This window comes from Dasypus novemcinctus, chromosome 8 (assembly GCF_030445035.2).
Source record: "Dasypus novemcinctus isolate mDasNov1 chromosome 8, mDasNov1.1.hap2, whole genome shotgun sequence".
Taxonomy (NCBI): domain Eukaryota; kingdom Metazoa; phylum Chordata; class Mammalia; order Cingulata; family Dasypodidae; genus Dasypus; species Dasypus novemcinctus.
Genome location: NC_080680.1, coordinates 57,911,072 through 57,935,222, shown reverse-complemented (window position 1 = coordinate 57,935,222; position 24,151 = coordinate 57,911,072). Strand labels below are relative to the sequence as shown.

General features: G+C 39.7%; 1 protein-coding gene across 4 annotated transcripts in view; it reads left to right on the top strand.

Moving 5' to 3' along the window:
* TTC39B (tetratricopeptide repeat domain 39B) overlaps positions 1–24,151 on the top strand; it is a 141,954-nt gene that overhangs the window by 33,834 nt on the left and 83,969 nt on the right. Inside the window, exons 1-2 of one of the 4 annotated variants that reach the window (XM_058301887.2) lie at positions 2,704–2,928; positions 7,453–7,487. In XM_058301887.2, the coding sequence (XP_058157870.1) occupies positions 2,773–2,928; positions 7,453–7,487 (191 nt within the window). In that variant the 5' untranslated portion in view covers positions 2,704–2,772. Of the gene's footprint in view, positions 1–2,703; positions 2,929–7,452; positions 7,488–22,924; positions 23,225–24,151 lie in introns of those variants that run through there. The other 3 variants (XM_058301888.2, XM_071216740.1, XR_011649411.1) reach the window with 3 other exon arrangements.

Here is a 24,151-nt window from a genome sequence, read left to right as displayed (position 1 = left end):
CAGTTCCCAGAAAATGTTTCAGAGTAATTGCTGACATGCAGGCCTGGGGCCCTTCAGCCACTCCCAGATGGGGCACAGCTTGGTTAGTTACAGTTCATGTTGTTTACATAGTAACACTTGTTTCTTACAAATTGCTGAAGGTGACATTCAACAGCTCTCTCTCCCTGATGTCTGCAAAGATCTGTGAAACACCGGGTGTAGATCACTGTCAGCCTGCTTTACTAGCTCCTTACAAATACAGTGCAGATGGGCTCCTCCACTCTTTCTTCCTGTCTGCCTTCTGCTCCCTGGATCCATAATAATGAGCTTTGTGTGACTCATCATTCTTACATTTTATAGAACTGTGATCAGTACACTCAGAGCCTTATTTTATGCTGTTTCCTCTGCCTAATCCTTTTCCCACTGTGCCTCCAGCAGCCATGCCCCCCCATTCTCCGCCCTCATTCCCTTGAGAAGGTTAGGGCCCTTTGCTTGGTGGTCTCATAATGGTATATACTGCCCTTGCCCCAGGAGACTGGAATTCCTTAAAGCAGGGACGGGGTCTTTTTTTTCTAGTGCTTGGCCTTTGGTGCTCAACAACTATTTGAATGGCTCATTGAATAAAGCCTACCTCACTGAGAAGTAGTAGCTGCTCAGTTAAAAATCTGCTCAATTTATGTAATTCTTTCTTGTTCCTAAATTTGTAGAAAGCAATCCTTCTTAGTGAACTATGGCTCTGCATTGCCAATTTTGACTAACAGATCTATAATTTTTGGTAAATATGAAGCTTAAAAAAGACAGAATTTGTATGGGAGATTTATTAGAATACTTACCCAGCATGAGAACGTATTAGTGCTGTTCTTTGAGAATGTGTGAAGATATTTTCAATTTCAAGTGATGACTGTTTAAAATAAAAATTTCTAAGGCATAAATTTTCCCTTCTGGCAGCTGATTTTTCTTTATAAAATTAAAAGCAACCTATTTTTGAAAACCTCCAGTTTTTTAGTAAGCATATAAAAATCAGATTTAGCAAACCTGGACAGGCACTGAAGATGAATATTTTGTGTCATGTTAATTTTTGTTCTGCTGTATTTGAGAATTGTGTTCATAGCCTGATCTTTTTTTTTTTTAATAGTAGTTGACTTTGTTGAGAAAGCACCTCTTTTTAAAAATTTTATTTTATTTTATTCTACCACCTCTACCCCTCTCCTCCTGCCTGTGCTTGCTGTCTGCTCTCTGTGTCCATTCACTGCACATTCCTTCTGTGTTTTCTTGTCTTCTCTTCTCATCTTCTCTTTAGGAGGCACCAGGAACAGATTCTGGGACCTCCGACGTGGGAGAGAGGTACCCAATCACTTGAGCCACCTCAGTTCCCTGGTTTGTTGTGTCTTTCATTGTCTTTCCTCTGTGTATCTTTTTTGTTGTGTCATATTGTTGTGTCAGCTCTCTGTGGCGCAGGCTAGCTTTGTCTTCACCAGGCGCCTCTGTGAACCAAAGCTGGGACCTCCCATATGGTAGACAGGAGCCCAGTTGCTTGAGCCTCATCTGCTTCCTATACGCTGATCTTTTAAACCTTTGAAGATCTCATTTTGTTCACGGGAAGAGCCAGGAGCATATCCTTATAGGTGGTGGCTTGGAGTGTAAGTAGTCTTCTAGTGTGTTGGCTTCAGTCGCTCTTTCCCTTCATTTAAGATCTCTGGGTCCCTTAAGGTTTCACAGAGAACTTTGATGTTAACCCTATAATGGGGTATATGCGAGATGTTTTCACCCTTCTGAAGTAGTGATGAGGATGCTGAGGCTAATTTTTATATTAGGCTTTGGGAGTTTCAGGGCATTGGCACTTCCCGCATGCAATATGAAAATTTGAAAAAAGTTGCCCTGTGTATAAGATGCAACTGGTGGAATCTCTCAGGATTCATTTGGGAAGTTATATGCTCGAGAAGGCCATGGGTTACTTTTTGAGCTCAAAGAGATGACAGAGAAACGAAGGGCAGATGTGAGCAGAATGAAAGATTATTCCTGACATATGATCTCAGGGCATATATTTAAAAAAAATAGTCCTACCCAGTTATTCTTCTAAAAGTCACTTCATGGACACATGATAAAGGTCTATTTTAAAATAATTCTAATTTAAAAAGTCAACACTTATTCAAATTGTAGTATAGAGTGATATTCTTAAGTTTGTATATTGCTGATATGAGTCTTTTAACTAGCAGTATGCCCTCTCCCTTTATGTTTGAAGAGATTTACATTCAGTATTTGAGGCGCCGCCCAATGTGTCTATGATTATGATGGAGAGTAATGAACTATGCCAGGCTGGTTTCCTACTTTGGAACTCTTGATTCAGCAGGGTTGAATCCATGTTGGAGGAGTGTTTGCAGTCCTTAGGACCCCAATACCTACAGCTCTCTTTTCTTTTCAAATTCATTATAAACTTTATTTTCAGAGAAATTTTAGATTACAGAGAAGTTACATCAAAAGTATAGAGGATTCTCATATAACCTTTCTCCTCCCACAGCTCTTAATCCCTAGGGGAAGTTGGTGCATCCTTTTCATGTCTTATCTCCTTGGAATGGTCCAGATGTGCCCCAAAACCATGCATAGAATCTGTGACTTGTCACAGTTCTCAGCGGCTCTAGGGTTCTTTGAGTTCTCTAGTCTACAGTTTCTGGTCAATAGAACGGAATGTGGGTGAAAACTCCAATGAGGAGAGGGAAGCGGCTTCTTGTTGAGGAGGAAGGTGCCTGCAGAGCCCCATCTAAACTGCCATCCCTCCTAAAGGACAACAGTTAAATGAGAACATGGTTAACATCCCTCACAGGCCCTCGAAGTCATCCATATGAGAAAGAGGGGAAATGGAGGAAGAAGTGGCAGAAGAGGCAGCCGAAGGGAAGGGAAGGGGAGAGAAGAGGAGGCTCAGGAGAAGGAATTCAACCTTTTGGATTTGTGGTACCTAATTCTTTCTATTTTTGACGTATTACTTCCTATTTCCTCTTCCTTCTTGGAGTAATTTTTGCACGTTTCTTTTCACAACACAGAGTGAATTAGAATTCATATGTGGAAGCCTGAAAAGTTTGTAAATCTGTTTAGTCTCTTTGGAAATTAATACAGGGTTTTGAAATTTCTACTGTTAGTAGCATATTTAATGTCTTTATTCTTTGCCTCTCCCTCCCATGTATAAAAATAATGTAAACATTGGAGTCCTGGCTCCGTAATTATTTGAGGTTTTAAAATCAAATAAATATTAAGAACCTGTTGCTTGCAAGCATTTTTACCACTCAGAATATGACAAAAGTTAACTGATGAAAATGAAATAGTCTAGAAAAGCCCTAGGAGTGATGCAGCACCCCCCTACCTGTTCCTCACTTTTATGTCAGTTATCATGACTGACATCCTTCCCAGGAGCAGGGGTAGGGTTTCAGGTGTCCTACCTTGGACCGAACAGGCCCGGGAGTGCTAGTCTTGTATCTGGAAGGCCCTCCAGGGAATCCTTTACCTAACAGGGTGAGCCCATGGGCTAAATTGCAAAATGAAACTGCTGCAGGCAAGGACTAACCCTCTGCTTCCACATTAAAGCCAGACAGTACTCAGCCAGCCAGCCAGCCAACAGTTATTTGCTAAGAGTCTGTTAAGTGCAAAGTACTGTGCTGGGTTACAAAGTGGATTCAAAAGGAGTATGATGGTCCTTGGCTCCACCCACGGAGTTGGGACAGACTCTTGAAAAAGTTAGGTACTATTTTGAGGCAACATATGATTGGGAGCCAAGTGTGGTTCAGTTATGCATCTGTTAAATCATGCCCAAGAATGGTGACCTCTCCACATGGGAGTGGGGGAGGCAATGCAGTTTCCTTCCAGAAAGAAACTAAATACTGAGGCTTTCCTATGAACAGGTCCTATTTGACAGTAGTGCCAGCTTCTCTGTCTTACTTTCCTTAAACTTGAAGGACTTTCTTGCTTCTCTGTTGTAACTGGAGTACAGATGGTGAGCCTTGCCAGTACTGGGGGCTAAGGGAATCACGTCTTATGGTAATCGCTGAGGAAATGAAGCCCAGCACTGGAGAGGTGCTGGGACGCTGATGGTGAGTGTAGAGAAGCAGAGGCCATAGGCAGAAAAATCTAGTTCTGCTATGTGAAGGACATTGACAGGGAGACTGTTGAATAGCATTCGATTGCAGATCAAAGTACCAAAGGTAGGGCTCCTGATGGTAATCCCACAGAGGAAAGGAGAACGGAGCATCCTGACGCCGCAGCCGAAGGGGTTAGAATATGAACTGGATGCTGGGGACCTAGAGAGTCAGAAGGAAAAGGATGCATTGGTCCCTCTGGATCTGGTATAGGAGGTGTGAGCAGACAGTTCCCCTTTACTTCTGGTGTTTCATCCAGATGTAAAATGAATTGTTTTTCAGAATCTTATTTAACCCATTAAGGAGAGAACCAGTGATATGGTAAACTGCTTCAAAGACATTTGAGAAACTGGGTATTTATAGGCTTAAAAAAAAAAAGAATGTTAAATTAAGGTTGCTAGACTATTCATAAAACTAGGTAAAGTCCTACAGGGCAATAAAACCATAACTTTTGAGATAATCTTTTCTCCCATTCAGAAATCTGTGCATTAACGTGTAAATTCATGGTGTCTGGGTCTAACCAGTAAGTAGCAAAGTCAAAACAAGTATGTCCTAAAGAATGAACTAATCCTTGGGTGAGCTTGTTAAACAGAGGTACAGTATGACATGGTGTCCTCTCTTTCCCATCCTCTCCTAACCACCCCCAACTGCCTTATTTCCACGTTTTAGATAATTTTTATTAACATTTTAAAAAATGCTTTGGATTTAAACTTTAGAACAAATCCCAGTTCTTTCACTTACCAGCTGTGTAATATTGGACAGGTAAGTACCCTCTCTGTAATGGCATGTACTTGCTGTAAATTGGGAGCAGCAAATGAGATAGCTTTTGTAAAGTGCCAGGCATATAACAGGCACTCAGTAAATCTTAGTTCTTCTCTTTATGCTTCTGCTTTTGAAAATAATTTAAAAAAATGTTTACCTTTTGTCTGGCCTTCATAGGCAAAGTCTGCTTTACTTAGGGGACCCTCTGCATACTGTTACCACATACTTAAGTGAAAATGATTTCTTGCTTTGATATCCTTCAGTTTTTCTTTTTGTCAGGGTGAAAATGGGGTATTTCTTGTTCACACGAAAATGTTAGTCTTGTCTCCAAAATGGAGAGCTGGCTTCCCAGGTTTTCAAATATTTTAGTGTAAGCTGTGTGGTCCCATTTGTGTGGAGACTTGTGAGGAGGGAAAGGTTACTCAGAAATATCTGGTAGGTCCTGCCCTCCGGGAGTATGCTCTTCTGTGCACCCCCTCACTTGGTGAAGGCAAGCAGGCAGGTCCACAGAGCTCAGCCAGTGAGTGGTACAGGCACTCCATATATCACCACCAGATGTAGGTTACTAGAGAGCAGATGTTCTCTCCTCCTCTGCAACTGCTAGTATGATGACCTGCGTCCTGGCCTGTGGAAAAACCAGCTGTGATGAAAAAATACAAAGCTGCCATTCCAAGAGCCTCTTCAGACTTTGGGTATGGACAAAGGAGTCTTTTTCCAGCTGGGTACTTTTCTAGAGGCCAGACAGTCATCTTTTTAGTTTTAGCTTAGGCCCTTCTGCTTCAGTATTGGTTCATTTCTCTTCCAGTCACTGGTTTATGAGCTTCTGATTTTGCTTCAGTACCTAATCTCTGGAGAGTGATGGTAAGATGGAGTTGCCCTTACCTCTACCTACTTTACAGAGACCTGCTTTATGAATGTAGATTAATAGGGTCAGAACAACACTTTGTAAATTCACTTCTGCCATTACTTATACTTCTGTTTCTTCTTTTTTCAGTATTTATGCAGCTTTTCCCCCCTTTTCCCTAAATGCAGAATCCAGAACCGTCCAAGCAGTGTTCACACAGGGAAATGTTCTCTAACCCTCTCTCCTCATTTCTGTATCACATCTCTAAATGGGGTGTGATATGATAACTGCCGTGACCATCCAAGCTGGATTCGTTCATTCATTAAGTAATAAATCTTTATTGAGCAACAACTCTGTGCCAAGTCCTGGAGATCTTTCTGTTAACATGACAAATAAGAGCTTACCTTGATGGAGACAGTAACCACATAAATCAAACAAGATGGTAACTTAAGTAGGCTGCTATTCTTAGTAATTTTAATTAGGGTGATGGAGGTGGTCTCTTTGAGGTGGTGGCTTTCTGAGCTGAGACAGGAAGTGTGAGAATGCGTCATCTGTGGGGAAAGTTGAGTGAAGGGCGTTCTTGGAAAAAGGTGGGAAAAAGTGGCATGACTTTGACTTGTTCTTAGAAAGAAAGACCTGCCACTGAAGTGGAGTGGCGAGGGGTGGTGGCCTGTCAAGGTCCCCACCCTGGGGATGGGGCAGAGATGTGGCCAGAGGCAGGCAGGACCTGAAGGTGCAAGGCTTTGTAGATCATGGGAAGGAGTTTGGGTTTATTCTAAGTGCATTGGAAAGATCTGAAAAAGATCTAGAGCAGCGGAACAGTATGTGGTTATGAAACTAAAAAAAATAAAAAAGAGTAACACTGTTGTGTGAAGAATTGAATGGAGGGTGTCAGGTGTGATAGTAGGGAGACCAGGGAGGCGTCACATGCGGAGGTCCTAGTGATTTTGGCTGCAGCCGAAGGGGTAGAACTGTAGGGAGAAGGATGCTTTAAAAGTTAGGCCTGGGTTATGGTAGATCGGAAATACCTGGACAAGGAGCTTGGATTTTAATCTTTGCAGCTCTTAGGAGCTATTGTAAGTGTGGGTGTATGAGTGTATATGTAGATGTAAGAACACGTTTGTGTGTGAGACTGAGTGTATGAGCCAGTGCGTATGAGTGTGGAGTGTGGGGGTGGTGTGGATTTGTATTGAGGGTGAGCATGTGCTTATGTTTGTGTGTTAGGGCTTTTCCCCTGTTGCAGCTTTTGAGGGAAGGGGCTGTCTTATGTGGAACAGATTAAACTGGGGGAAAAGCTGGAGGGTAGTGCATTTCGATGTAAAATGAAGGCCCAGAGGATGCTCATGTGGCTACCTCTGGAGAAAGAGAAGACTAAAGTAGGCAAATAATGTTATCTGTTTGTTTTGTGTAATATCTGAGATGATGAGACTGGGAAGTTTTAAAGATAACTCTATTAAAGGAATTACACCCTCTTCAAATGAACCCAGTTTGATTGCTAGCTAAGTATTTTATTAACCTTAATTACAAAAAAGAAATTAAACTTCACTTAAATTCATATACTTGATTTCTCTGAAAGGAATTCCATTAGTGAGATTTAGGTTGAATGTTTCTACTGCTTGCTTTACCCTCCCTCCAAAATGCCTCCCCACCCCTGCCCTCATGCATACATACACTTTTCATTTTTGCTCTTAAATTTGGAGTTCTTGATTCTTAAGAAACTCATTGTATTTTTTATTCCCCCAGGACATCTTTGAAGATGCCTTGGAAAACATCCCTATGTAAGTAATAAAAAGTTTCTAGTAAAGAAAAATGGATGGTTTTATTATGAAATGTAAATATTTCATTCTCTATTTTTGAGAGTAGTGGCTACTGTCAGAAAATAGTAACTTTTCTGTAGTTTAAGAAGATATAAGTATGTTTAAGTGAAGGATCTATTTTTAAGTATTATTTCTCACAACACTGAGTTAAAATAAAAAAAATGTTCCTAACAAATTAAATTATTTTGTTTATAGCTAACCCTTTTAATTCTTGTCCATATTTATGTACGTTGTTGGCCTCATGGTATAGATTTTTTGCCTTTTTTTTTTTCACTTAATTTTATTACAAGTATTTCCTATAAGCCTATTTTAAATAATTCTAATGACTGCATTATATTAGATCAAGTAGAATACCAGTTTACTTATCAATTTTCCCATTGTTAGACATTTAGATTGTTACCACTTTAGAAACTTAAAATTTAAGTAGTGATTATTTTCATGTGTATAGTGGTATCATATCTTTGCATTATTTCCAAAGGTTAATTTCATAGATGTAGGATTACTCGATTAAAAGGGATGAATATTTTTATTACTCTTTATCAGTGTCTCAACTTCCTAAAAGAGGTTTTTCAATTTATGTGGTCACAAATACCATTTAAGTGGTTTTAAATGTAGCATCACCATAACTAGCAATTATTTGAAAAACAATTTTGTTACTTTAAATATTAAATGATACCTAATTGTTTTAGTTTTTATTTTCATTACCATTGTTTAGTAAATTGCATTTCTTTTTGTACAAATTCTGGTTTTCTTTTGCCTCTTTAATGTTTTTTCTTAATGTTTTTCTTAATATTTAAACAACTTTTAGATTGTATGCACCGTAATCTTTAGTCATATTTGCTATAGATATTTTCCCTTAACTGCTATTTTTTTATGGTTAAAAATTTTTATATTTTCAAAAAGTTTTAAATGTTTATGTTCTTGAATGTTTGATTATGTGACTAAAAAAACAAAATGAAACTCAATTGTGATGAGGAATTTAAAAAAATAACCCTTTTGTTTTAAAACAGTTTTAGAGTTCCAGAATTACTGAGAAGATAGTACAGAGAATTCCCGTATGCTCCAAACCCAGTTCCCCTATTAGTAACACCTGACATTAGTATGGTACATTTGTCAAAATTAATGAACCAATATGGATACATTATGGTTAAATAAATTGGATAATTAATTCAGATTTCCTTAGTTTTTAACAAATTTACTTTTTCTCTTCCTGGATGCCACCCAGGATGTCACATTACGTTTAGTTGTCAAGTCTCCCTAGACTCCTTTTGGTTGTGACAATTTCTTAGACTTTCCCTGTTTCTGCTGACCTTGACAGTCTTAGGAGTACTGGCCAGGTATTTTATAGAATGTATCCCGGTTGGCATTTGTCTGAAGCTTTCCTCCTGATTAGACGGGGGTAATGCGTTTGGGAAGGAAGACCGCAGAGCTAAAGTACCCTTCTCATCGCATCACATCAAGGGGACCTGCCCTGGACATGCTTTTTCACCGTTGATGTGGACCTTGACCACTGGCTGGGGAGTGTCTGTTAGGTGTCTCCGCTGGAGAGTTACTCTTTTTTTCCCCTTCCCTTTCCATTCTGTACTCTTTGGAATAAAATCTGTTGATGTGATTTAAAAAAAATAAATTTTATTGATACATATTCATAAAACATACAATCCATCCAAAGTGTATAATCAATGATATTTGGTATAATCACAGGTTGTGCATTTGTCACTTCAATCAATATTAGAGCATTTTCATTACTTCAATAAGAATATAAACAAAAACTGAACAAAAAACTCTGTTTAAAAAAGATTTTAAAAGTCACTTTTAAGGTTAGTGAGTTATTGCCATCCAGAAATCTTTTAAATTATTCAATTCCGTTTGCTGCTGCTGCTGCTGTACTCTGGGTGTTGGCAGGAGTTGAGTATGGGTTGCATTCAGGTGGTGGGAAGGATCAGGCTGGGGCCTAGTAACTGGTGTGCACCATGGAGGGCTGTTCTCACCCCATCCCTCGAAAACCAAAGACACACACACAAAGGGGATTGGCCTTGCAGTTGCCCACTGGCCTGATGTCATAACTGACCTGCCCAGCCAAAAGCAGCATGCAAGTCCTCGTGTTTCTCTGAGCTTTCACTGGCTGCATTAGGCTGGCAGCAGCTTCATCTCTGGGGCGCCTTGAAGACACTGGACAATTTCTAACATCGGTTAGGTTTTTAAAAATCTGATTATGCAGGGGTGGGGTGGGGTGGTGGATGCTGAACTTTAAACCCAGTTGAAGTTAATTTAGATCCTTATCTCACACCAGCCCTAAAATTGCTATTCCAACACCTTTTACTAAGTCCACAAAAGAAAGAAAATTTAAGTATGACGCCACCTTTATCAAATAATAAACTCATTGAAATAATAACGCTCTGTTTCTTGGCCTTCCAGTTTGTTTATTTGATCTTTATGTCTTTGCATAAACCTACTCTTTCATTCAACTGTTTTAGATTATGCTTTAATGTCATTATGACTGGTTCTCAGAAGAACAGCATCCTAAAATGACCCCTGAGATTGGGATGTTTTTGATTTGTTACTATCAGGGACCCTTCATGTTCTTTTAAAATGTGGGTCTGGGGAGGCATTGTGTGTCTTGGTTTTCATTCTAGCCTCCACCATGTTACATGTTTTCTCATCTTGAAAACGATAGTCTTTTAACTCCATTTCGCTTCTAATTATCTAATGTTTTCTTTACCCTACATTGCCTCTTTAGCCTTTTCTCGGCTGTATTTTTTTTTTTCTTTCTAAATACTTAGGTTATTTTCTTTTATACTAAACACAGACATTTAACGACGACACTGATTAAACTCCAGACAAACAACTGAATATACAAGCTCACCCTTATAAACAGAACACATTAACTATTTCCAGAAATCAACACTAAAACATTCTGTAAGTATTTTAATTACCAGGCTGTGTTTATCTACGGTTGCCAGCCTTTTCTTCCTTCTTGTAAATTTAACTTCCCTGTCTTGCTCACTCTAGCAAATACAAAGGTTTACTCATTCTAGACTTTATCTTGCTCTTTTGTGTTTCTGGTGTGCATTATTTCTTATGTCTCTTAAGACTGATAAACATTTTTGATTGTCCTTTTCAGTGTTGCTAAAATTTCCCTAGTATACATGCCTCTCACCTTGGTTGGAATAACAAATTATAGTAATATTTTGCCTGATAGAGAACCTCATCTATTTGAAATAGAGTCAAAATCTAGAAAGGTTAGCCAAAGCAGGTATTAAAGTCCATGCTCTTAAAATCTTGCACTTGTGGTATAGGCCTTCATTCAGGGTCTATTTACAATTAAGTCTGATTCTAATTTACCTTGCTTTTTGGTCCCTTGCGTAATTTTGCCATGGAAAGTTCTGAAAGGCTTATTGTGAATTTTGTGTATTTTTTCCTCATTATAAATGCATATTAATGGTTGAAAATCTCAGTTTTTTTTTAAGATTTATTTCCCTCCCCTCCCCCCGCTCTCTGTTGTCTGTTCTCTTGTGTCCATTCGCTGTGTGTTCTTCTCTGTCTACTTGTATTCTCGGTGGCACTGGGAATCTATGCCTCTTTTTTGTTGTGTCATCTTGCTGTGTCAGCTCTCTGTGTGTGCAGCGCCACTCCTGGGCAGGCTGTGAGGTAGCTTTCCTTGTGGGGCACACTCCTCGCATGTAGGGCTCCCCTATGCCGGAGACACCCCTGCATGGCAAGGCATTCCTTGTGTGTGGTTGCACTGAGCATGAGCCAGCTCACCACATGGGCCAGAAGGCCCAGGGTTTGAACCCTGGACCTCCTATATGGCAGGCGGATGCTCTATCAGTTGAACCACATCCGCTTCCCTTCAGTTGTTTTTTATGTCAACTTTTAGTCTGTCCTAATTCTAAGGTTTACTAGGTGTTTTTTTTTTTTTGTTTGTTTCCTCCTAAGTTGGCAATGCCATGGTTTTTCCCTTGCAAGATTTATTAGTCACTAAATTCAGTAGCTCCCTTTTTTTCTTAGGCTGCTTAAACCATTCATTTAATTTGTTTTGGTTTTCAGCACAGATAGCAGCACTTCATTCTCTCTGCGGCAGGATAAGGTGTTCTTGCTGACCTGATTAATTTCTCCATGTGAATATTTTCTCCTGAATATCTAATGAAAAGGGGCAAGCTAACAGATAAGTGAGGTCTTAAATTGTTTCCGTAAGAGAAAACTATTTCCTACTTTCCTTTTTTGTCTAATGGGTTTATCACTCAGACATAGATTTTCCTATTTCCAGATCTTTGTGGTAACAACTTTTATTGCCACTGAGTAACTACTTTGGGAAGTTGCTAGTTTGGAAGCTGGCAGATAAAATCTTAGCCATTTAGAACTGCAGGAAAATTAGATTATTGATCATAGCCCCTACCGCCACTGCCCTTTTTAAACCATTAGTGGCACATTGATCATGTCCTTTTTAAACAATAAAACTGTTGATGAACTTTATGATCTGCTTGGCATAAGGGCAGTAACTTAACACCTATCCTATGAGCTATAGTGATTTGCTATAAACACTGCGTAGTTCCAGATTCACTCTGCTGTAGTCTCTTGCTTCCTGGTTTAACATTCCTTGGTTGGCATGGGCTTCTGACGTTCTGATGAGAGGCCATCACTTCCTCCAGTGTTTGTGCACAACTACCATCTCTGACAATATAGTGGCAGATGTAAATAAAGTCTCTTCGTAGATTAACTGTGTTATGACAAGTGAAGAACAAGTAAAATGTTTTGGAAGTTCCAAAAGAGAATTTTTTTCTGGTTGGGAGATGGGAGAGGCTGATATTTGCTTTGGTTCTTGAGGGATGGGCAGGATTCCAGTTGGAAGGAATTGTCGGAGAGCAAAATGTGCAGTGAGTGGCACAGAGGTGGGAAAGTGCTGGACGAACAGCAATTTGAACAGGGGCAGTGTGGCCAGAGCACAGAGTAGTGGCACATGGATGGACCCTGTGGACACAGTGAAGTTGGGTCGTTTGGAGTCCTGGCCTTGGTCTGGTCGGGGGAGAGGACCAACCACGTGGAATCTTTGTTACTTGGTGATGTTTTCGATTTACCTCCTGCCCTTAGGAGCCACAGTGGGAAATAGGACACAAATCTCGTTAACTGCAGGGCCTGGTCAGTTGCTGTTTAAAAAGATTTCCTTTTTAATGTTAGTTTAGAGAAGTCAGTTTAGAACAGATGCAGGCTCACTATGTTCTCAGTAGTGGTCTTGTATATTCCATAACATCTTATTAAAATTTTTAATTTATACTTACATAGAAATTTGCATACCTTCAGGTCCTGAGGGCAGTAGGAAAGAAGTGTACATGAAGCTTGAAGCTGTTTATGTACGAGAACTGCTGTGAATTTGTGCTTAAATCTAGAAGTTGAAATAGGCAGACATTTTTAGCCAGGTGGTTTGGACTTAAAATGGAAATAAAAATATTTTGTAGTATAGCCTTTCTCATGGACTTATTATTTCCTCATACCTTCTCTTTTGAACCATAAGTTGTAGGTTAGAATGGGTCTAAGTTTTTAGGACCAATTTTCTTCTGACTAGGTTAGCTCAATTAATGATGATGGGATAGTTGGCCTGTTTTAAGGTTGGTTAAGGGTGAAAATTGGTGAAGATAGTTGGGAAATATCTAGTAAAATTTTGTCTTCATGGTGGTCAAATTATATAACTGCATGCAGAGTTGGATTACTTTTCATTTTTCTCTGCTTTCATATTTTTCTGGCCCCACCTCCCCCACTTAGGTAATGCAAATGTTGCTCAGGCCTGGGCAGGGACTTCCTCCACTGCTAAACTGATTTTCTTAACCAGGTCAACACTTAATTTATTTAATTGGACCTAAAATTCCATTGATATTGTTATTTTATACACTGCTAAGGTGTGAAAAAACATGATGGGGAATTTTATAGGAGATATTGCATAAGAGAAAGGATAAATAAAACTCTGATGCAGGAAGGCATAGTAAAAAAAAATGTGTATCTTTCAGCCTGGGTACTAGGTGGAGGGAATGAAAAAATCTCTTGTGAGTTCTCTGCCCTGAGAACTTTGCTTTAACAGCTTTATTGCAATATAATTTACATCCCACAAAACCCCCAATTTAAGTGTAAATTCAGTGACTCTTAGCATATTAACAGAAGTGTACAACCATCTCTACAATCTAATTTTAGAATATTTTTATCACCCAAAAAAGAAACCTTGTGCCCCTTTACAGTCAGTTCCCATTCCTACCCCCAGACCTAGGCAACCACTAGTCTAATTTTTGTATCTATAGATTTCTCTCTGTTGACATTTCATATAAATTGAATCTTATTTGTTCTGTTGTCTGGCTTTTGCGGTTCATCCATGTTGCAGTATGTATCTGTACTTCATTCCTTTTTGTGACTGAATAATATTTAATTGTATGTATATACCACATTTTATTTATTCATTCACATTTGGGTTGGTTCCAGTTTTTGGTACTGTGAATAATGCTTCTGTGACCATTTGTGTAGAAGTCTTTGAGTGGACATATGTTTTTAATTCTCTTGGGTACATACCTAGAGTAGTCATAAGGTGAGTCTATGTTTTAATACCAAGAATTCTAAACACAAGATGATATGTGACCTGAATGCAAGTTACCATATGTGGTCCAAGTTACCATATGTGGATAATTTAATTTTCAGTGGATCAGTCTGGTGGGCTCCCCAGGAAACAGACAAAAGCAAATGCAGATCTTTTCCCTCAGAACTTAACTTTGATCTAAGCTTAACAAAGTTGCTGTTAATTCTAAGATGTATCCCAGTTTCAGCGTAAATTAACATGATGAAAAACTGTTTAAGTTAGAGTCAGTAAAATACAGTAACTGGAAATAAAAGTCCTCTAAAATGCCCAGTGTGAGCATCTCTGCTGTCTTGTCCCTGTAATTGTTGTTAACATTTGAATTGCTTTCCTGCATATATATATATATATTTGTACTTAGTCCTCCTTAAATGATATTTAAAGTGAGAAGTTCTTCATATAAGACTATTTTGGGGGGAAAGGATGGGTACACATTTTATGTTAAAGTATGTGTGCTATAAATGCTTCCTTTCACCATAAGGAGTATGACAGGGTTTTACAACTTGGCACCCCTTGGTCCAATCATCTCGTATGACCAAGGAGGCCCAGAGGAGGTGGAACACTTGCTCATGGTCAGGGTGTTGTTGGTAGCAAAATGTGAACCCCAATGGGCAGGATCTTTGCCGTTGTGGTTGTCCTTTCTGTCAGTCCCAGGAGACCCTTGGAACCTCTCTAAACCAGGGGCTGCAATACTGAGATCATGTCTGAAAGCCAGAGGGCTCTGCTCCCCGTGCTGGGCTCCTCTCCCCCTCCATCAGTCACCTTCAGGACATGGAGACTGCCCTGTGCTTCTGTGTCTTGGGATGATTTGTTATAATGCTTGTAATGAGAAATATGACTAATCGTTGCTTATTTGGTCACCCACTTGGATGTTTTACAAACACCTTAATTTATATGTGCCAAATTGAACTAGTTGAATCCACTGCCGTCCTCCATCTTAAACCTGTTTCTCTCCCAATCTCCTCCATCTCTGTAAATTTCTCTACCTACCATCCTCCCACTTGCTCAAACTAGATGCTTTGTAGGCATCCTTGATTCCTTCCCTTTACCAAGTGTTTTAGTTTCCTTGGCTGCTCAAGCAAATACTATGCAATGGGCTGGCTTAAACAATGGGAATTTAATGGCTTACGGTTTGAAGTTAGGAATAAATTCCAAAGCAAGGCATCATCAAAGCGATGCTTTATTCCCAAAGACTTTGGCATTCTAGGGCTGGCTGCTGGCAATTCTTGGTCCTGGGCTCTTCTGTCACATGGCAATGCATATGGTGGCCTCTCCTGACCTCTCAGTAGTCTTCCAGGACTGGTTGAACTTCAGCTTCTTGCTTCCCAAGGCTTTCTCTGTCTGAATTTCATTTCCCTTATTAAGGATCCTAGTAATAGGATGAAGGCCACACCTTAACTGAAGTAAACGCATCAAAAAATCCTATTTACAGTGGGTTCAAACCAACAGGAATGGATTAAGGTTAAGAACACGTTTTTCTGGAGTGCTTACAACTCCAAGCCACCATACTGAGTCTAATTTTCTCTTACATAACAATAGTTTGGATATCAGTCAGGTAATTAATGTTGATACAGAACAATAATCTATATATATGACATCATTTTATCTGCATTTTAGTATGCAAATATAAAAGATAAGGTCTTTTTTTTTTTAAGATTTATTTATTTATGTATTTCTCTCCCCTTCCCACCCCCCACCCTGGTTGTCTTTTCTCTATGTCTATTTGCTGAGTCTTCTTTGTCCACTTCTGTCCACTTCTGTTGTCAGCGGCACGGGAATCTGTGTTTCTTTTTGTTGTGTCATCTTGTTGTGTCAGCTCTCCGTGTGTGCGGCACCATTCTTGGGCAGGCTGCACTTTCTTTCACGCTGGGCGGCTCTCCTTACGGGGCACACTCCGTGTGCATGGGGCTCCCCTACGTGGGGACACCCCTGCGTGGCAGGGCACTCCTTGTACGCATCAGCACTGCGCATGGGCCAGCTCCACATGGGTCAAGGAGGCCTGAGGTTTGAACTGCAGACCTCTCATGTGGTAGACGGACGCCCTAACCACTGGACCAAGTCCAACGCCAAGATAAGGTCTCTTTGAAAACCATTATCACACCTAAAATGTTAACAGTATTCATCAAATACCCTGCCTGTGTTCACATGTCCCTGGTTATTTCATAGTTTGTTTATTTTTTAACAGTGTGTGTGTTTGAATCAAGACAGAGTGATCCTTTGAGAAATTAAATTGGATGATGTCACTGCCTTGTTTAACATCTCTGACTTTGCCCTTCTCTGGGTTCAAGACCTCAGCTTGTCTCAGTCCACAAGGCTTGTGGTCAGGCTCCTGCGTACTTCTTCAGCTCATCTAGGGCATCTGTCTCCCTCATTCGCTGGACGCCAGCCACAAACCTTTTTCAGTCTTTTAACCTAGCAAAACCTTTGCTGCCCTAGATTTGCTGATCTCCCACCAGAGTACGCGTCCTCTCACTCCTCCATGGCTTCTTCGGCTGACAGTCAGCTCTCAGTTTCCGTGTTGCCTAGAAATCTGGCCTCCCACCTTAAGGACTCTACCTAAATAGGTTACTCCTCCCCCGAGTCCCTATCTGGCATCCTGTTTATTTCTCTCGCTCTACTTTTCATTTTGTAGTTAATTTTACTATTTCTTTCCATCTGTTCCTTTGGGCTGCATAAGTTTCATTTTGCTCCTCTGGTCTCTTTTGCTGCTCATGGTGCAGTCTGCACCCAAGCACTGTACTTGGCAAATAGGAGGTGTGCAACACACGCCAATCATGTGTTAATCAGAAAACGTAGACAGGTACTCAGTGTAGCCTGCCAGACTTTGCAGTGTTTAAAACTTCAGTCCCATCATTTACTGAGTATTTACTAAGTGTAGGGCACAGTGGTAGTTGCTGTGATTGAAGGGTGAGCGAGTTAAGGGATCTTTTGAAATGCACATTTCTTTTCTTAATGATGAGCACAGCTGTTCATCAGTCCAAATACACACATAAATAATGAGGTAACCCCCAGTTGTTGGGCATAGTAAACACTGTTCTAGTTTATTGGTGTCTCTTTTTCCATCTCTCAACCATGAGCTGACTCACTTTTCTCTTTAAGTTCATGTAAATGAGCTGTCAGAATCTTAACGAAATGTCCTATGTTTTACTTCCTTTCATTAACTCTTTTTTTAAAACTTTAACCTCTCCTTTTTATTATCTTTTAGTTCAGTTTATGCAATAATTTGTATCTGTGTAAGAAGTTTATTGAATAAAAGTTTACTGAGTAAAAGGCATCATTTATGGTTTATAAAGCAAATAGAATAAGTTGCTGAAGGGGTAGCATTTAGTGAATTAAAAAATACGTATTTTCCAATAGATGTACATTTATACGTAATATGAACTGAAAAAAAAACTGTATTAGGACACCACGAAGCAGATTTACATTCAACAATAAGTAGAAAAACACAAGAAAGTTTCTATGTGATCCCACCAGAGGTGTCTTTTCCTTAAACATAAGAAAACCAAATGTCTTTAGAAGTTAAAGTTTAATAGGTTTACAGATGCACTAACACCAAAACACTAAGTGAAAGCATTATTTTTAACTAAAATTATGTTTTCTATTTTTGGCATAATTTTAATTCTTTCCAGTAGACCCAGAACCACCTGAATTCCTTTTAACAACATCCAACCCCTGAACCTCCTCTATTTCTGGATAAAAAAAATCCGTTCACAAATCAGCTGTGCAATTCAAGCACCTTTTTCACTTCAAACTTTTCTTTGCCAAAATTAAATAGCACAGCACTAACATTTCCTCTATAATCTTCATCTGTGACACCAGCTCGTACATCTAGGAAGTGTTTTGCAGCCATGCCAGAATGTGGAGCTACTCTTCCATAACATCCCGGAGGAAGGGCTAGCTGAATGTTTTCACAAGGGCTTTCTCCATAGCGGGTACTGGGTAATCGTGGACACTGTACAGGTCCTAGCCCACTGCCTGTGCGCACCCGTTGGTCGGGCCGTAGCGTGCTCCCAGAGCGGAGCAAAACGGATACAGACGCCAGAGCAGGGCATGGCTTGCAGAGAGCGGGAACCAGAGCTGAAGAGAGGAGAGAACCCAGTGAGAGAACCTCATTAACTCTTTCTGTCATCTTTTTCCTGTCTTGTTTTCTGTCTTTTTCTGTCCTCTACCTTTTAATAAAAATAGCAACCTAACATGACTATAAGGCACCGGAAAGCAGGTATTTGGGAGCTGTGTTTTTAGAAAGTGCCAAATGTTTCCATCACTTAAGTTTTGAAAATTAATCGCTTTTTCTGGTTCTCTGCCCCCTCCCCCCCAACTTCCGTCTCTCCCCACCTTGGGCATAGTAAACACTGTTCTAGATTGTCCCTCATCACCATTTTAGTACCTTATGGATAGAACTTCTCAAAGGCAGCATGATATTTGGTGTGCGTTCCTCTTTGAATAGTGTATATAGCTCAGTATCATGTATCAAGCATATAATGAATAGTCTGAAGACTTAATAGACAATAACAACTGAAGGACTCTGAAAGTGCTTAAAATTGGAGAGGTGTTTGGGGATTTATGTAGGACTTTTATTATTATGCAGAATAAGTTCTCTGCTATTTTATTTTTGTTGTCCAGAATTAAAATATTCAAGCCAACAAGCGGTCTTTTTAAAAATTTTCTATAAGTGGAGATACATGGAGCTTTAAAGTTTTCAGTTCTAGTTATAACATTCGGCTCTGTTAGCCTTTTTGGAGGTATTGACATAATTTTGGTCTCCCCTGTAAGCAATATAATTATAAACTTGTGATTCCTTTTTGTTTTGGCAGTGTTCTGCAAGGGTAACTTGACTTTACTTTTATGCAATATAAAATGTGTATATATAAAGTTCTATGTGTCAAATCTCCTGTTGCTTTAAATGATTTGTTGCCTTTTGAGAATTTTGGCTCCAATTTAAAAGACATTTCATCCACAACATGTAGTTTGCATTGGTTAAAATCTTTAAAATCCCTGTAAGAAAATTAATTCCTTGACTGGCTATTTAAAGTGTACAGATTTTGAAAGAATATTCTCTTTATACTTCACAATTTTATTGTTTAGATACATAGATGGATCCTATGTCTTCAGCAGAACTTAGTTACTAAAATAATAAAAGGATGCCTTTTTGGACAATCAGTTTAAGTGAAAAAAATTAATTTGTAATATATGTCTTTAACCTATGAAAGAATTTATTCAAAAGCATTTAATAAAACTGCAAAGTGGAAAACAAATGCAAGAACACACACGTGTGCGCATATACCAGTCTCTTAATGAATAAGAGTGTCCCAGGGAGTACTGCTGTTTTTGTCAAATGATTATCCCTCCCTTCATGCAGCTTCACAATGGCCACTAAAGATAAAAACACAGTTTAAAAAAGATAAAAAGAAAAAAATTTGTTAAATCTAACAAATCTTGAAGATGTAAGAGTAACTTTTATCCCTGACATTTCCCCATGCCTGAGACCCACCCCATCAGAGGGATAAGGTGTGCGTACCTGTTTTGCATGTTGTTGTTGTTTTTAATGTCAGTTTTATGAATTCATAGGCACATTAAGTTTAACAAATATTTGCTGAGCACATTCTTACACCAGGCACTGAGTTAGTTTGGGGGGACAGACTTGCCAAACAAGGTGTACATATGGATGGGAGTCTCCAGAAAGCCATCTGTCCTCCCTTGACTACTCATTCTCCATCCAAGTCCCTGTGTTGACTCTGGACCAGGGACGGAAGGGGGCAAAGACATGGGTGTGAGGATAGGTGGATTTGCATGGTGCTTGGTGATGAAGGAAAGGTTGCAGCTTTTATTTTTTTACATATTAAAAGCAAATTAAGGGTAGTGGATGTGGCTCAAGCAGTTGAGTGCCCGCCTCCCCCATTGGAGGTCCTGGGTTTGGTTCCTGGTGCCTCCTAAAGAAGACAAACAAACAATGAGCAGACAATGAGCAACCACAACAGCAAGACAAAGAGCAAACAATGAGTAGACACTGAGCAAAAAACAAACAAAACCAGGGAGTTGATGTGGCTCAAGCTGTTGAGTACCTACTTCCTACATGGGAGGTCCTGGGTTTGGTTCCTGGTGCCTCCTAAAGAAGAAGACATACAAACAACGAACAGACAGTGAGCAACAACAACAATAAAATGAGCAGACAACGAGCAGACAATGAACAAAAAACAAACCAAAAAAACCAAGCAGGGAGTTGATGTGGCTCAAGCAGTTGAGCACCCACTCCCACATGGGAGGTCTCAGTTTTGCTTCCTGGTGCCTCCTAAAAGGAAACAACAATAACAATGAGCAAAGATAATGAACAAAAACAACGAGCAAAACCACCTGCCCCTGGGGTCCTTTTTATTTTCTGAAAATCACTCTTGGGACGGCTGTCCTCGTTGCTGGGGGCATATGCCCCAGCCCCCACATCACCCCTGTTGCTGGCTGGGTGGGGGAAGGGGGCGCCTGGTGCCTGTAATTTTTAAACATGAATTTGATTAAAAAAACAAAACAATGAGCAAAAACAACAAGCAAACAGATGAGAGCGCCATTGGAGGTGAGGGAAGCAAATTAAGGCAAATATTCTGTAATCTTTGGGTAGAGAAGTATTTTTTAATCTTGACACCAACAGGAACAAAAGAGTGATAGTTTTGATCATTATGACAAAACCCTCATAAACTCAGTTAAATGAAAATTAAATTGGAAAAAAATTGGGCATGTATGAAAGGGTTAATGCCAAAAACAGATCAAGAAAAAGAAGAATGCTTTGATGGAAAAATTGGTAGAGATAAACGCAGATAATTGAAAGAGGAAATGCATGTCAGTAAGACTACTGTATTGGTCCTCTGGCTGCTGTAACAAAAATACCATAAATTTAGTTGCTTAAAACAATACAAATTTATTCTCTTATTATTCTGCAGGTCAGGAGTCAGAGGTGGATTTTACTTGGCCGAAACCAAGGCCTCACCACCCTCGGGAGGCTCTGGGGGAGAATAAATTTCCTTGCCTTTTCCAGCTTCTAGCTTTACTCCTTGGCTCATGGCCTCTTCCTCCATCTTCAAAGCCAGGAGTGTAGCATCTTCAAATCTCTCTCTGCTTTCATGATCACATCACCTTCTGCCTTCTGTATCAAATCTTCCTTTTCCTTCCTTTTATAAGGACACTTGGAATTGCATTTAGGGCCATCCAGAATAAACTCCCCATCTCAAGAGCCTTAATTTAATCATATCTGTAGTCTCTCTTGTCATATAAACTGGCATTCACAAATTCCAGGGATTAGAACCTGGTTATCTTTGAGCCATTATTCAGCCCATCACAGGTATAGAATAGCATGCATGGTGGAGCATTACACATATGTATGTATATATGTACATGTGTATGTATGAAGTCCACATGAGGACACAAACAATCTATTTGGGATTGGTGGTCTCAATGTGGTGGGATTACAGATTATTATTTAAAATAATCTCAATTTTTTATATGATCAAAAATTTTATGGAATATATTTTATTAATGATGAGAAATTATGTTTCAATTTATAATCTTTGAACTAGTATTTTTTTAAAAGATTTTAATTTTATTCCCCCTCAGCTCCATCCCAACCCATTGTTTGCACTTGCTGTCTGCTCTGTTTGTCTTTTTAGGAGGCCCTGGGAACCAAACCTGGGACCTCCCACATGGAAGGGAGACACCTAATCACTTGAACCATCTCCACTTCTTGTTTGTTGTATCTCTCATTGTGTTTCCTTTCTGTGTCTCTTCATTGCATCACCTCACTGCATGATGTGTCAGCTCACCATGCCAGCCCATTGTGTCAGCCCACTGCCTTGCTCATCTTCTTTAGGAGGCACTGGAAACCGAACCCAGGACCTCCCATGTGGTAGGTGGGTGCCCAGCTGCTTGAGCCACATCTGCTTCCCCTACTAGTGTTTCTTAAATGTATGTTTTTTTTTTTAAGATTTATTTTTATTTATTTAATTCCCCTCCCCTCCCCCAGTTGTCTGTTTTCTGTGTCTTTTTGCTGCGTCTTGTTTCTCTGTCTGCTTCTGTTGTCGTCAGCAGCACGGGAAGTGTGGGCAGCGCCATTCCTCGGCAGGCTGCTCCCTCCTTGGTGCTGGGCGGCTCTCCTTATGGGTGCACTCCTTGCGCGTGGGGCTCCCCTACGCGGGGGACACCCCTGTGTAGCATGGCACTCCTTGCGCGCATCAGCACTGCGCATGGGCCAGCTCCACATGGGTCAAGGAGGCCCGGGGCTTGAACCGCAGACCTCCCATGTGGTAGACGGACGCCCTAACCACTGGGCCAAAGTCCGTTTCCCTTTTTTTTTTTAAGTTTCAACAAAACCACTTCAAATTTGTTTATGTAACAATAATTTTAAAGTGCCATTTCTAAATACATTGCTGTGACTCTTATGCCGTGTTTCATTCACTGCTAATTTAACTTTTGTGCATTTAATCTGTCAGACTAAAAACTTCAGAGAAATTCCTTTTTTCTCTCATATACTGCTTTAAAAAAGTACAGGGGATATAAAATCTAAGTCTAACCTTGGTATATCAGTCTGCTCTTAAATTTTTCCTGAAAACAAAAGGTAATTTATTTTGTTCTTCACTCAGTCCCTTTTAGGTGGGAGGTGAAAAATCATTTTAAAAACCCTGTAGTTTTTATAAATCTAGGTCATTTGTATTTTGCTTGTCTGTTCCCTTGGGTAATTAAAGAATGATGGATTAGATTTAGGCTGCAGTAGAGATTGGGGAAGAAAACTCCCGGCATCCCCTCCTGCAGAGGCATCAGCGACACAGCAGTGAGTGTAGCTGCCACTTTAACTGACATGTCTTAAATTCTGATCAGGAAAGCCCTGGGATGCTGTCAGCCACCTCAGGAACTTCTTTGCTTATGTCTGACAAATGAGTCTTACTGACACCAGGGAATAAAACAAAAATTGAGGATTTTTGTTGGCTTTTCAATTGAGGATTTTTCTCTTCTTTTTGTTGGCTTAAAAAAAATCTCGTAGAAGAGAGGGAAAGACATCTTCATAGTGGGATTATATTCATTCCTTCAAAGTTACAGCTGCTTCAAATCTGTGAGTATGTTGTATTTCTTTTGCAGTGCCTGGGGCTATGATTATAATATTCTCTTTAAATCTGTGAAGATTTAATTTAAGGAAAGTGATGTAAATTTTTTAAACCAGAATTAAATTTCCTTGGACATCTGCAGTTTTGTTTTGTTTTTTAGTTGATGTGATCTTCACTAAAGGCTTCATTTCATGCTTGCTACGGATTCTCTACCAACTCCCCCACCCCCATTTTTTTTCTTTTAACTTCCTAAGGGCGAGCGCTGAAATAGGAGAAAATAGCATCTCCTGCTGCTGCAGAGGATCTGGTCTTCCCAGGATGCCATGGCTGGTTTCTCGCCGCTGCAAGGTGTGCTTCGAGGTTGCGGAGACTCCAGCTGCAAACAATGGCAGGATAATGACTTTCACTTTGTAGTTACCGTGTTTGCCTTCTGTCCTTTGCTGGCTTCATTATAGGATTTTTTTTTTTTTAATCGTTCGTAGTTTTGTTTTGTTAGGATAAATAAAACCTTAAAGATTAAGTAAAATGGCATGCTCTCAGAAATAGTATGTTGAGGGTCATAGACCTTCATTCACCTCTGAATGTGCTGTGTGGCTTTTCAGCCCTTTGTAGCAGATAACAGAAAATTGGAGTTATCAAAAAGTGACCTTTGCATGACTATCCTTTTCTAATTATGCATTTGAATTGGTGCCATTTTTTAAATTGTGACGCAGACCCTGAAGTCTAAAGATCTTTCCTTAGTCATTGTGTCCCACTCTCCCTGGAATTCACTGGAGACTAGCACTATCATAGCTGAGTTATTATTGAACATTTTGTATAGGTCGGGGTTAATGTTTTATTCCCACCAAAAACCTCATGTATTCTTGATTTGTCCTTTTAAATGAAAGTCTTGTTATTTTAGTGAACTCGTTCATATCATTTAGCTATTGGTCTCA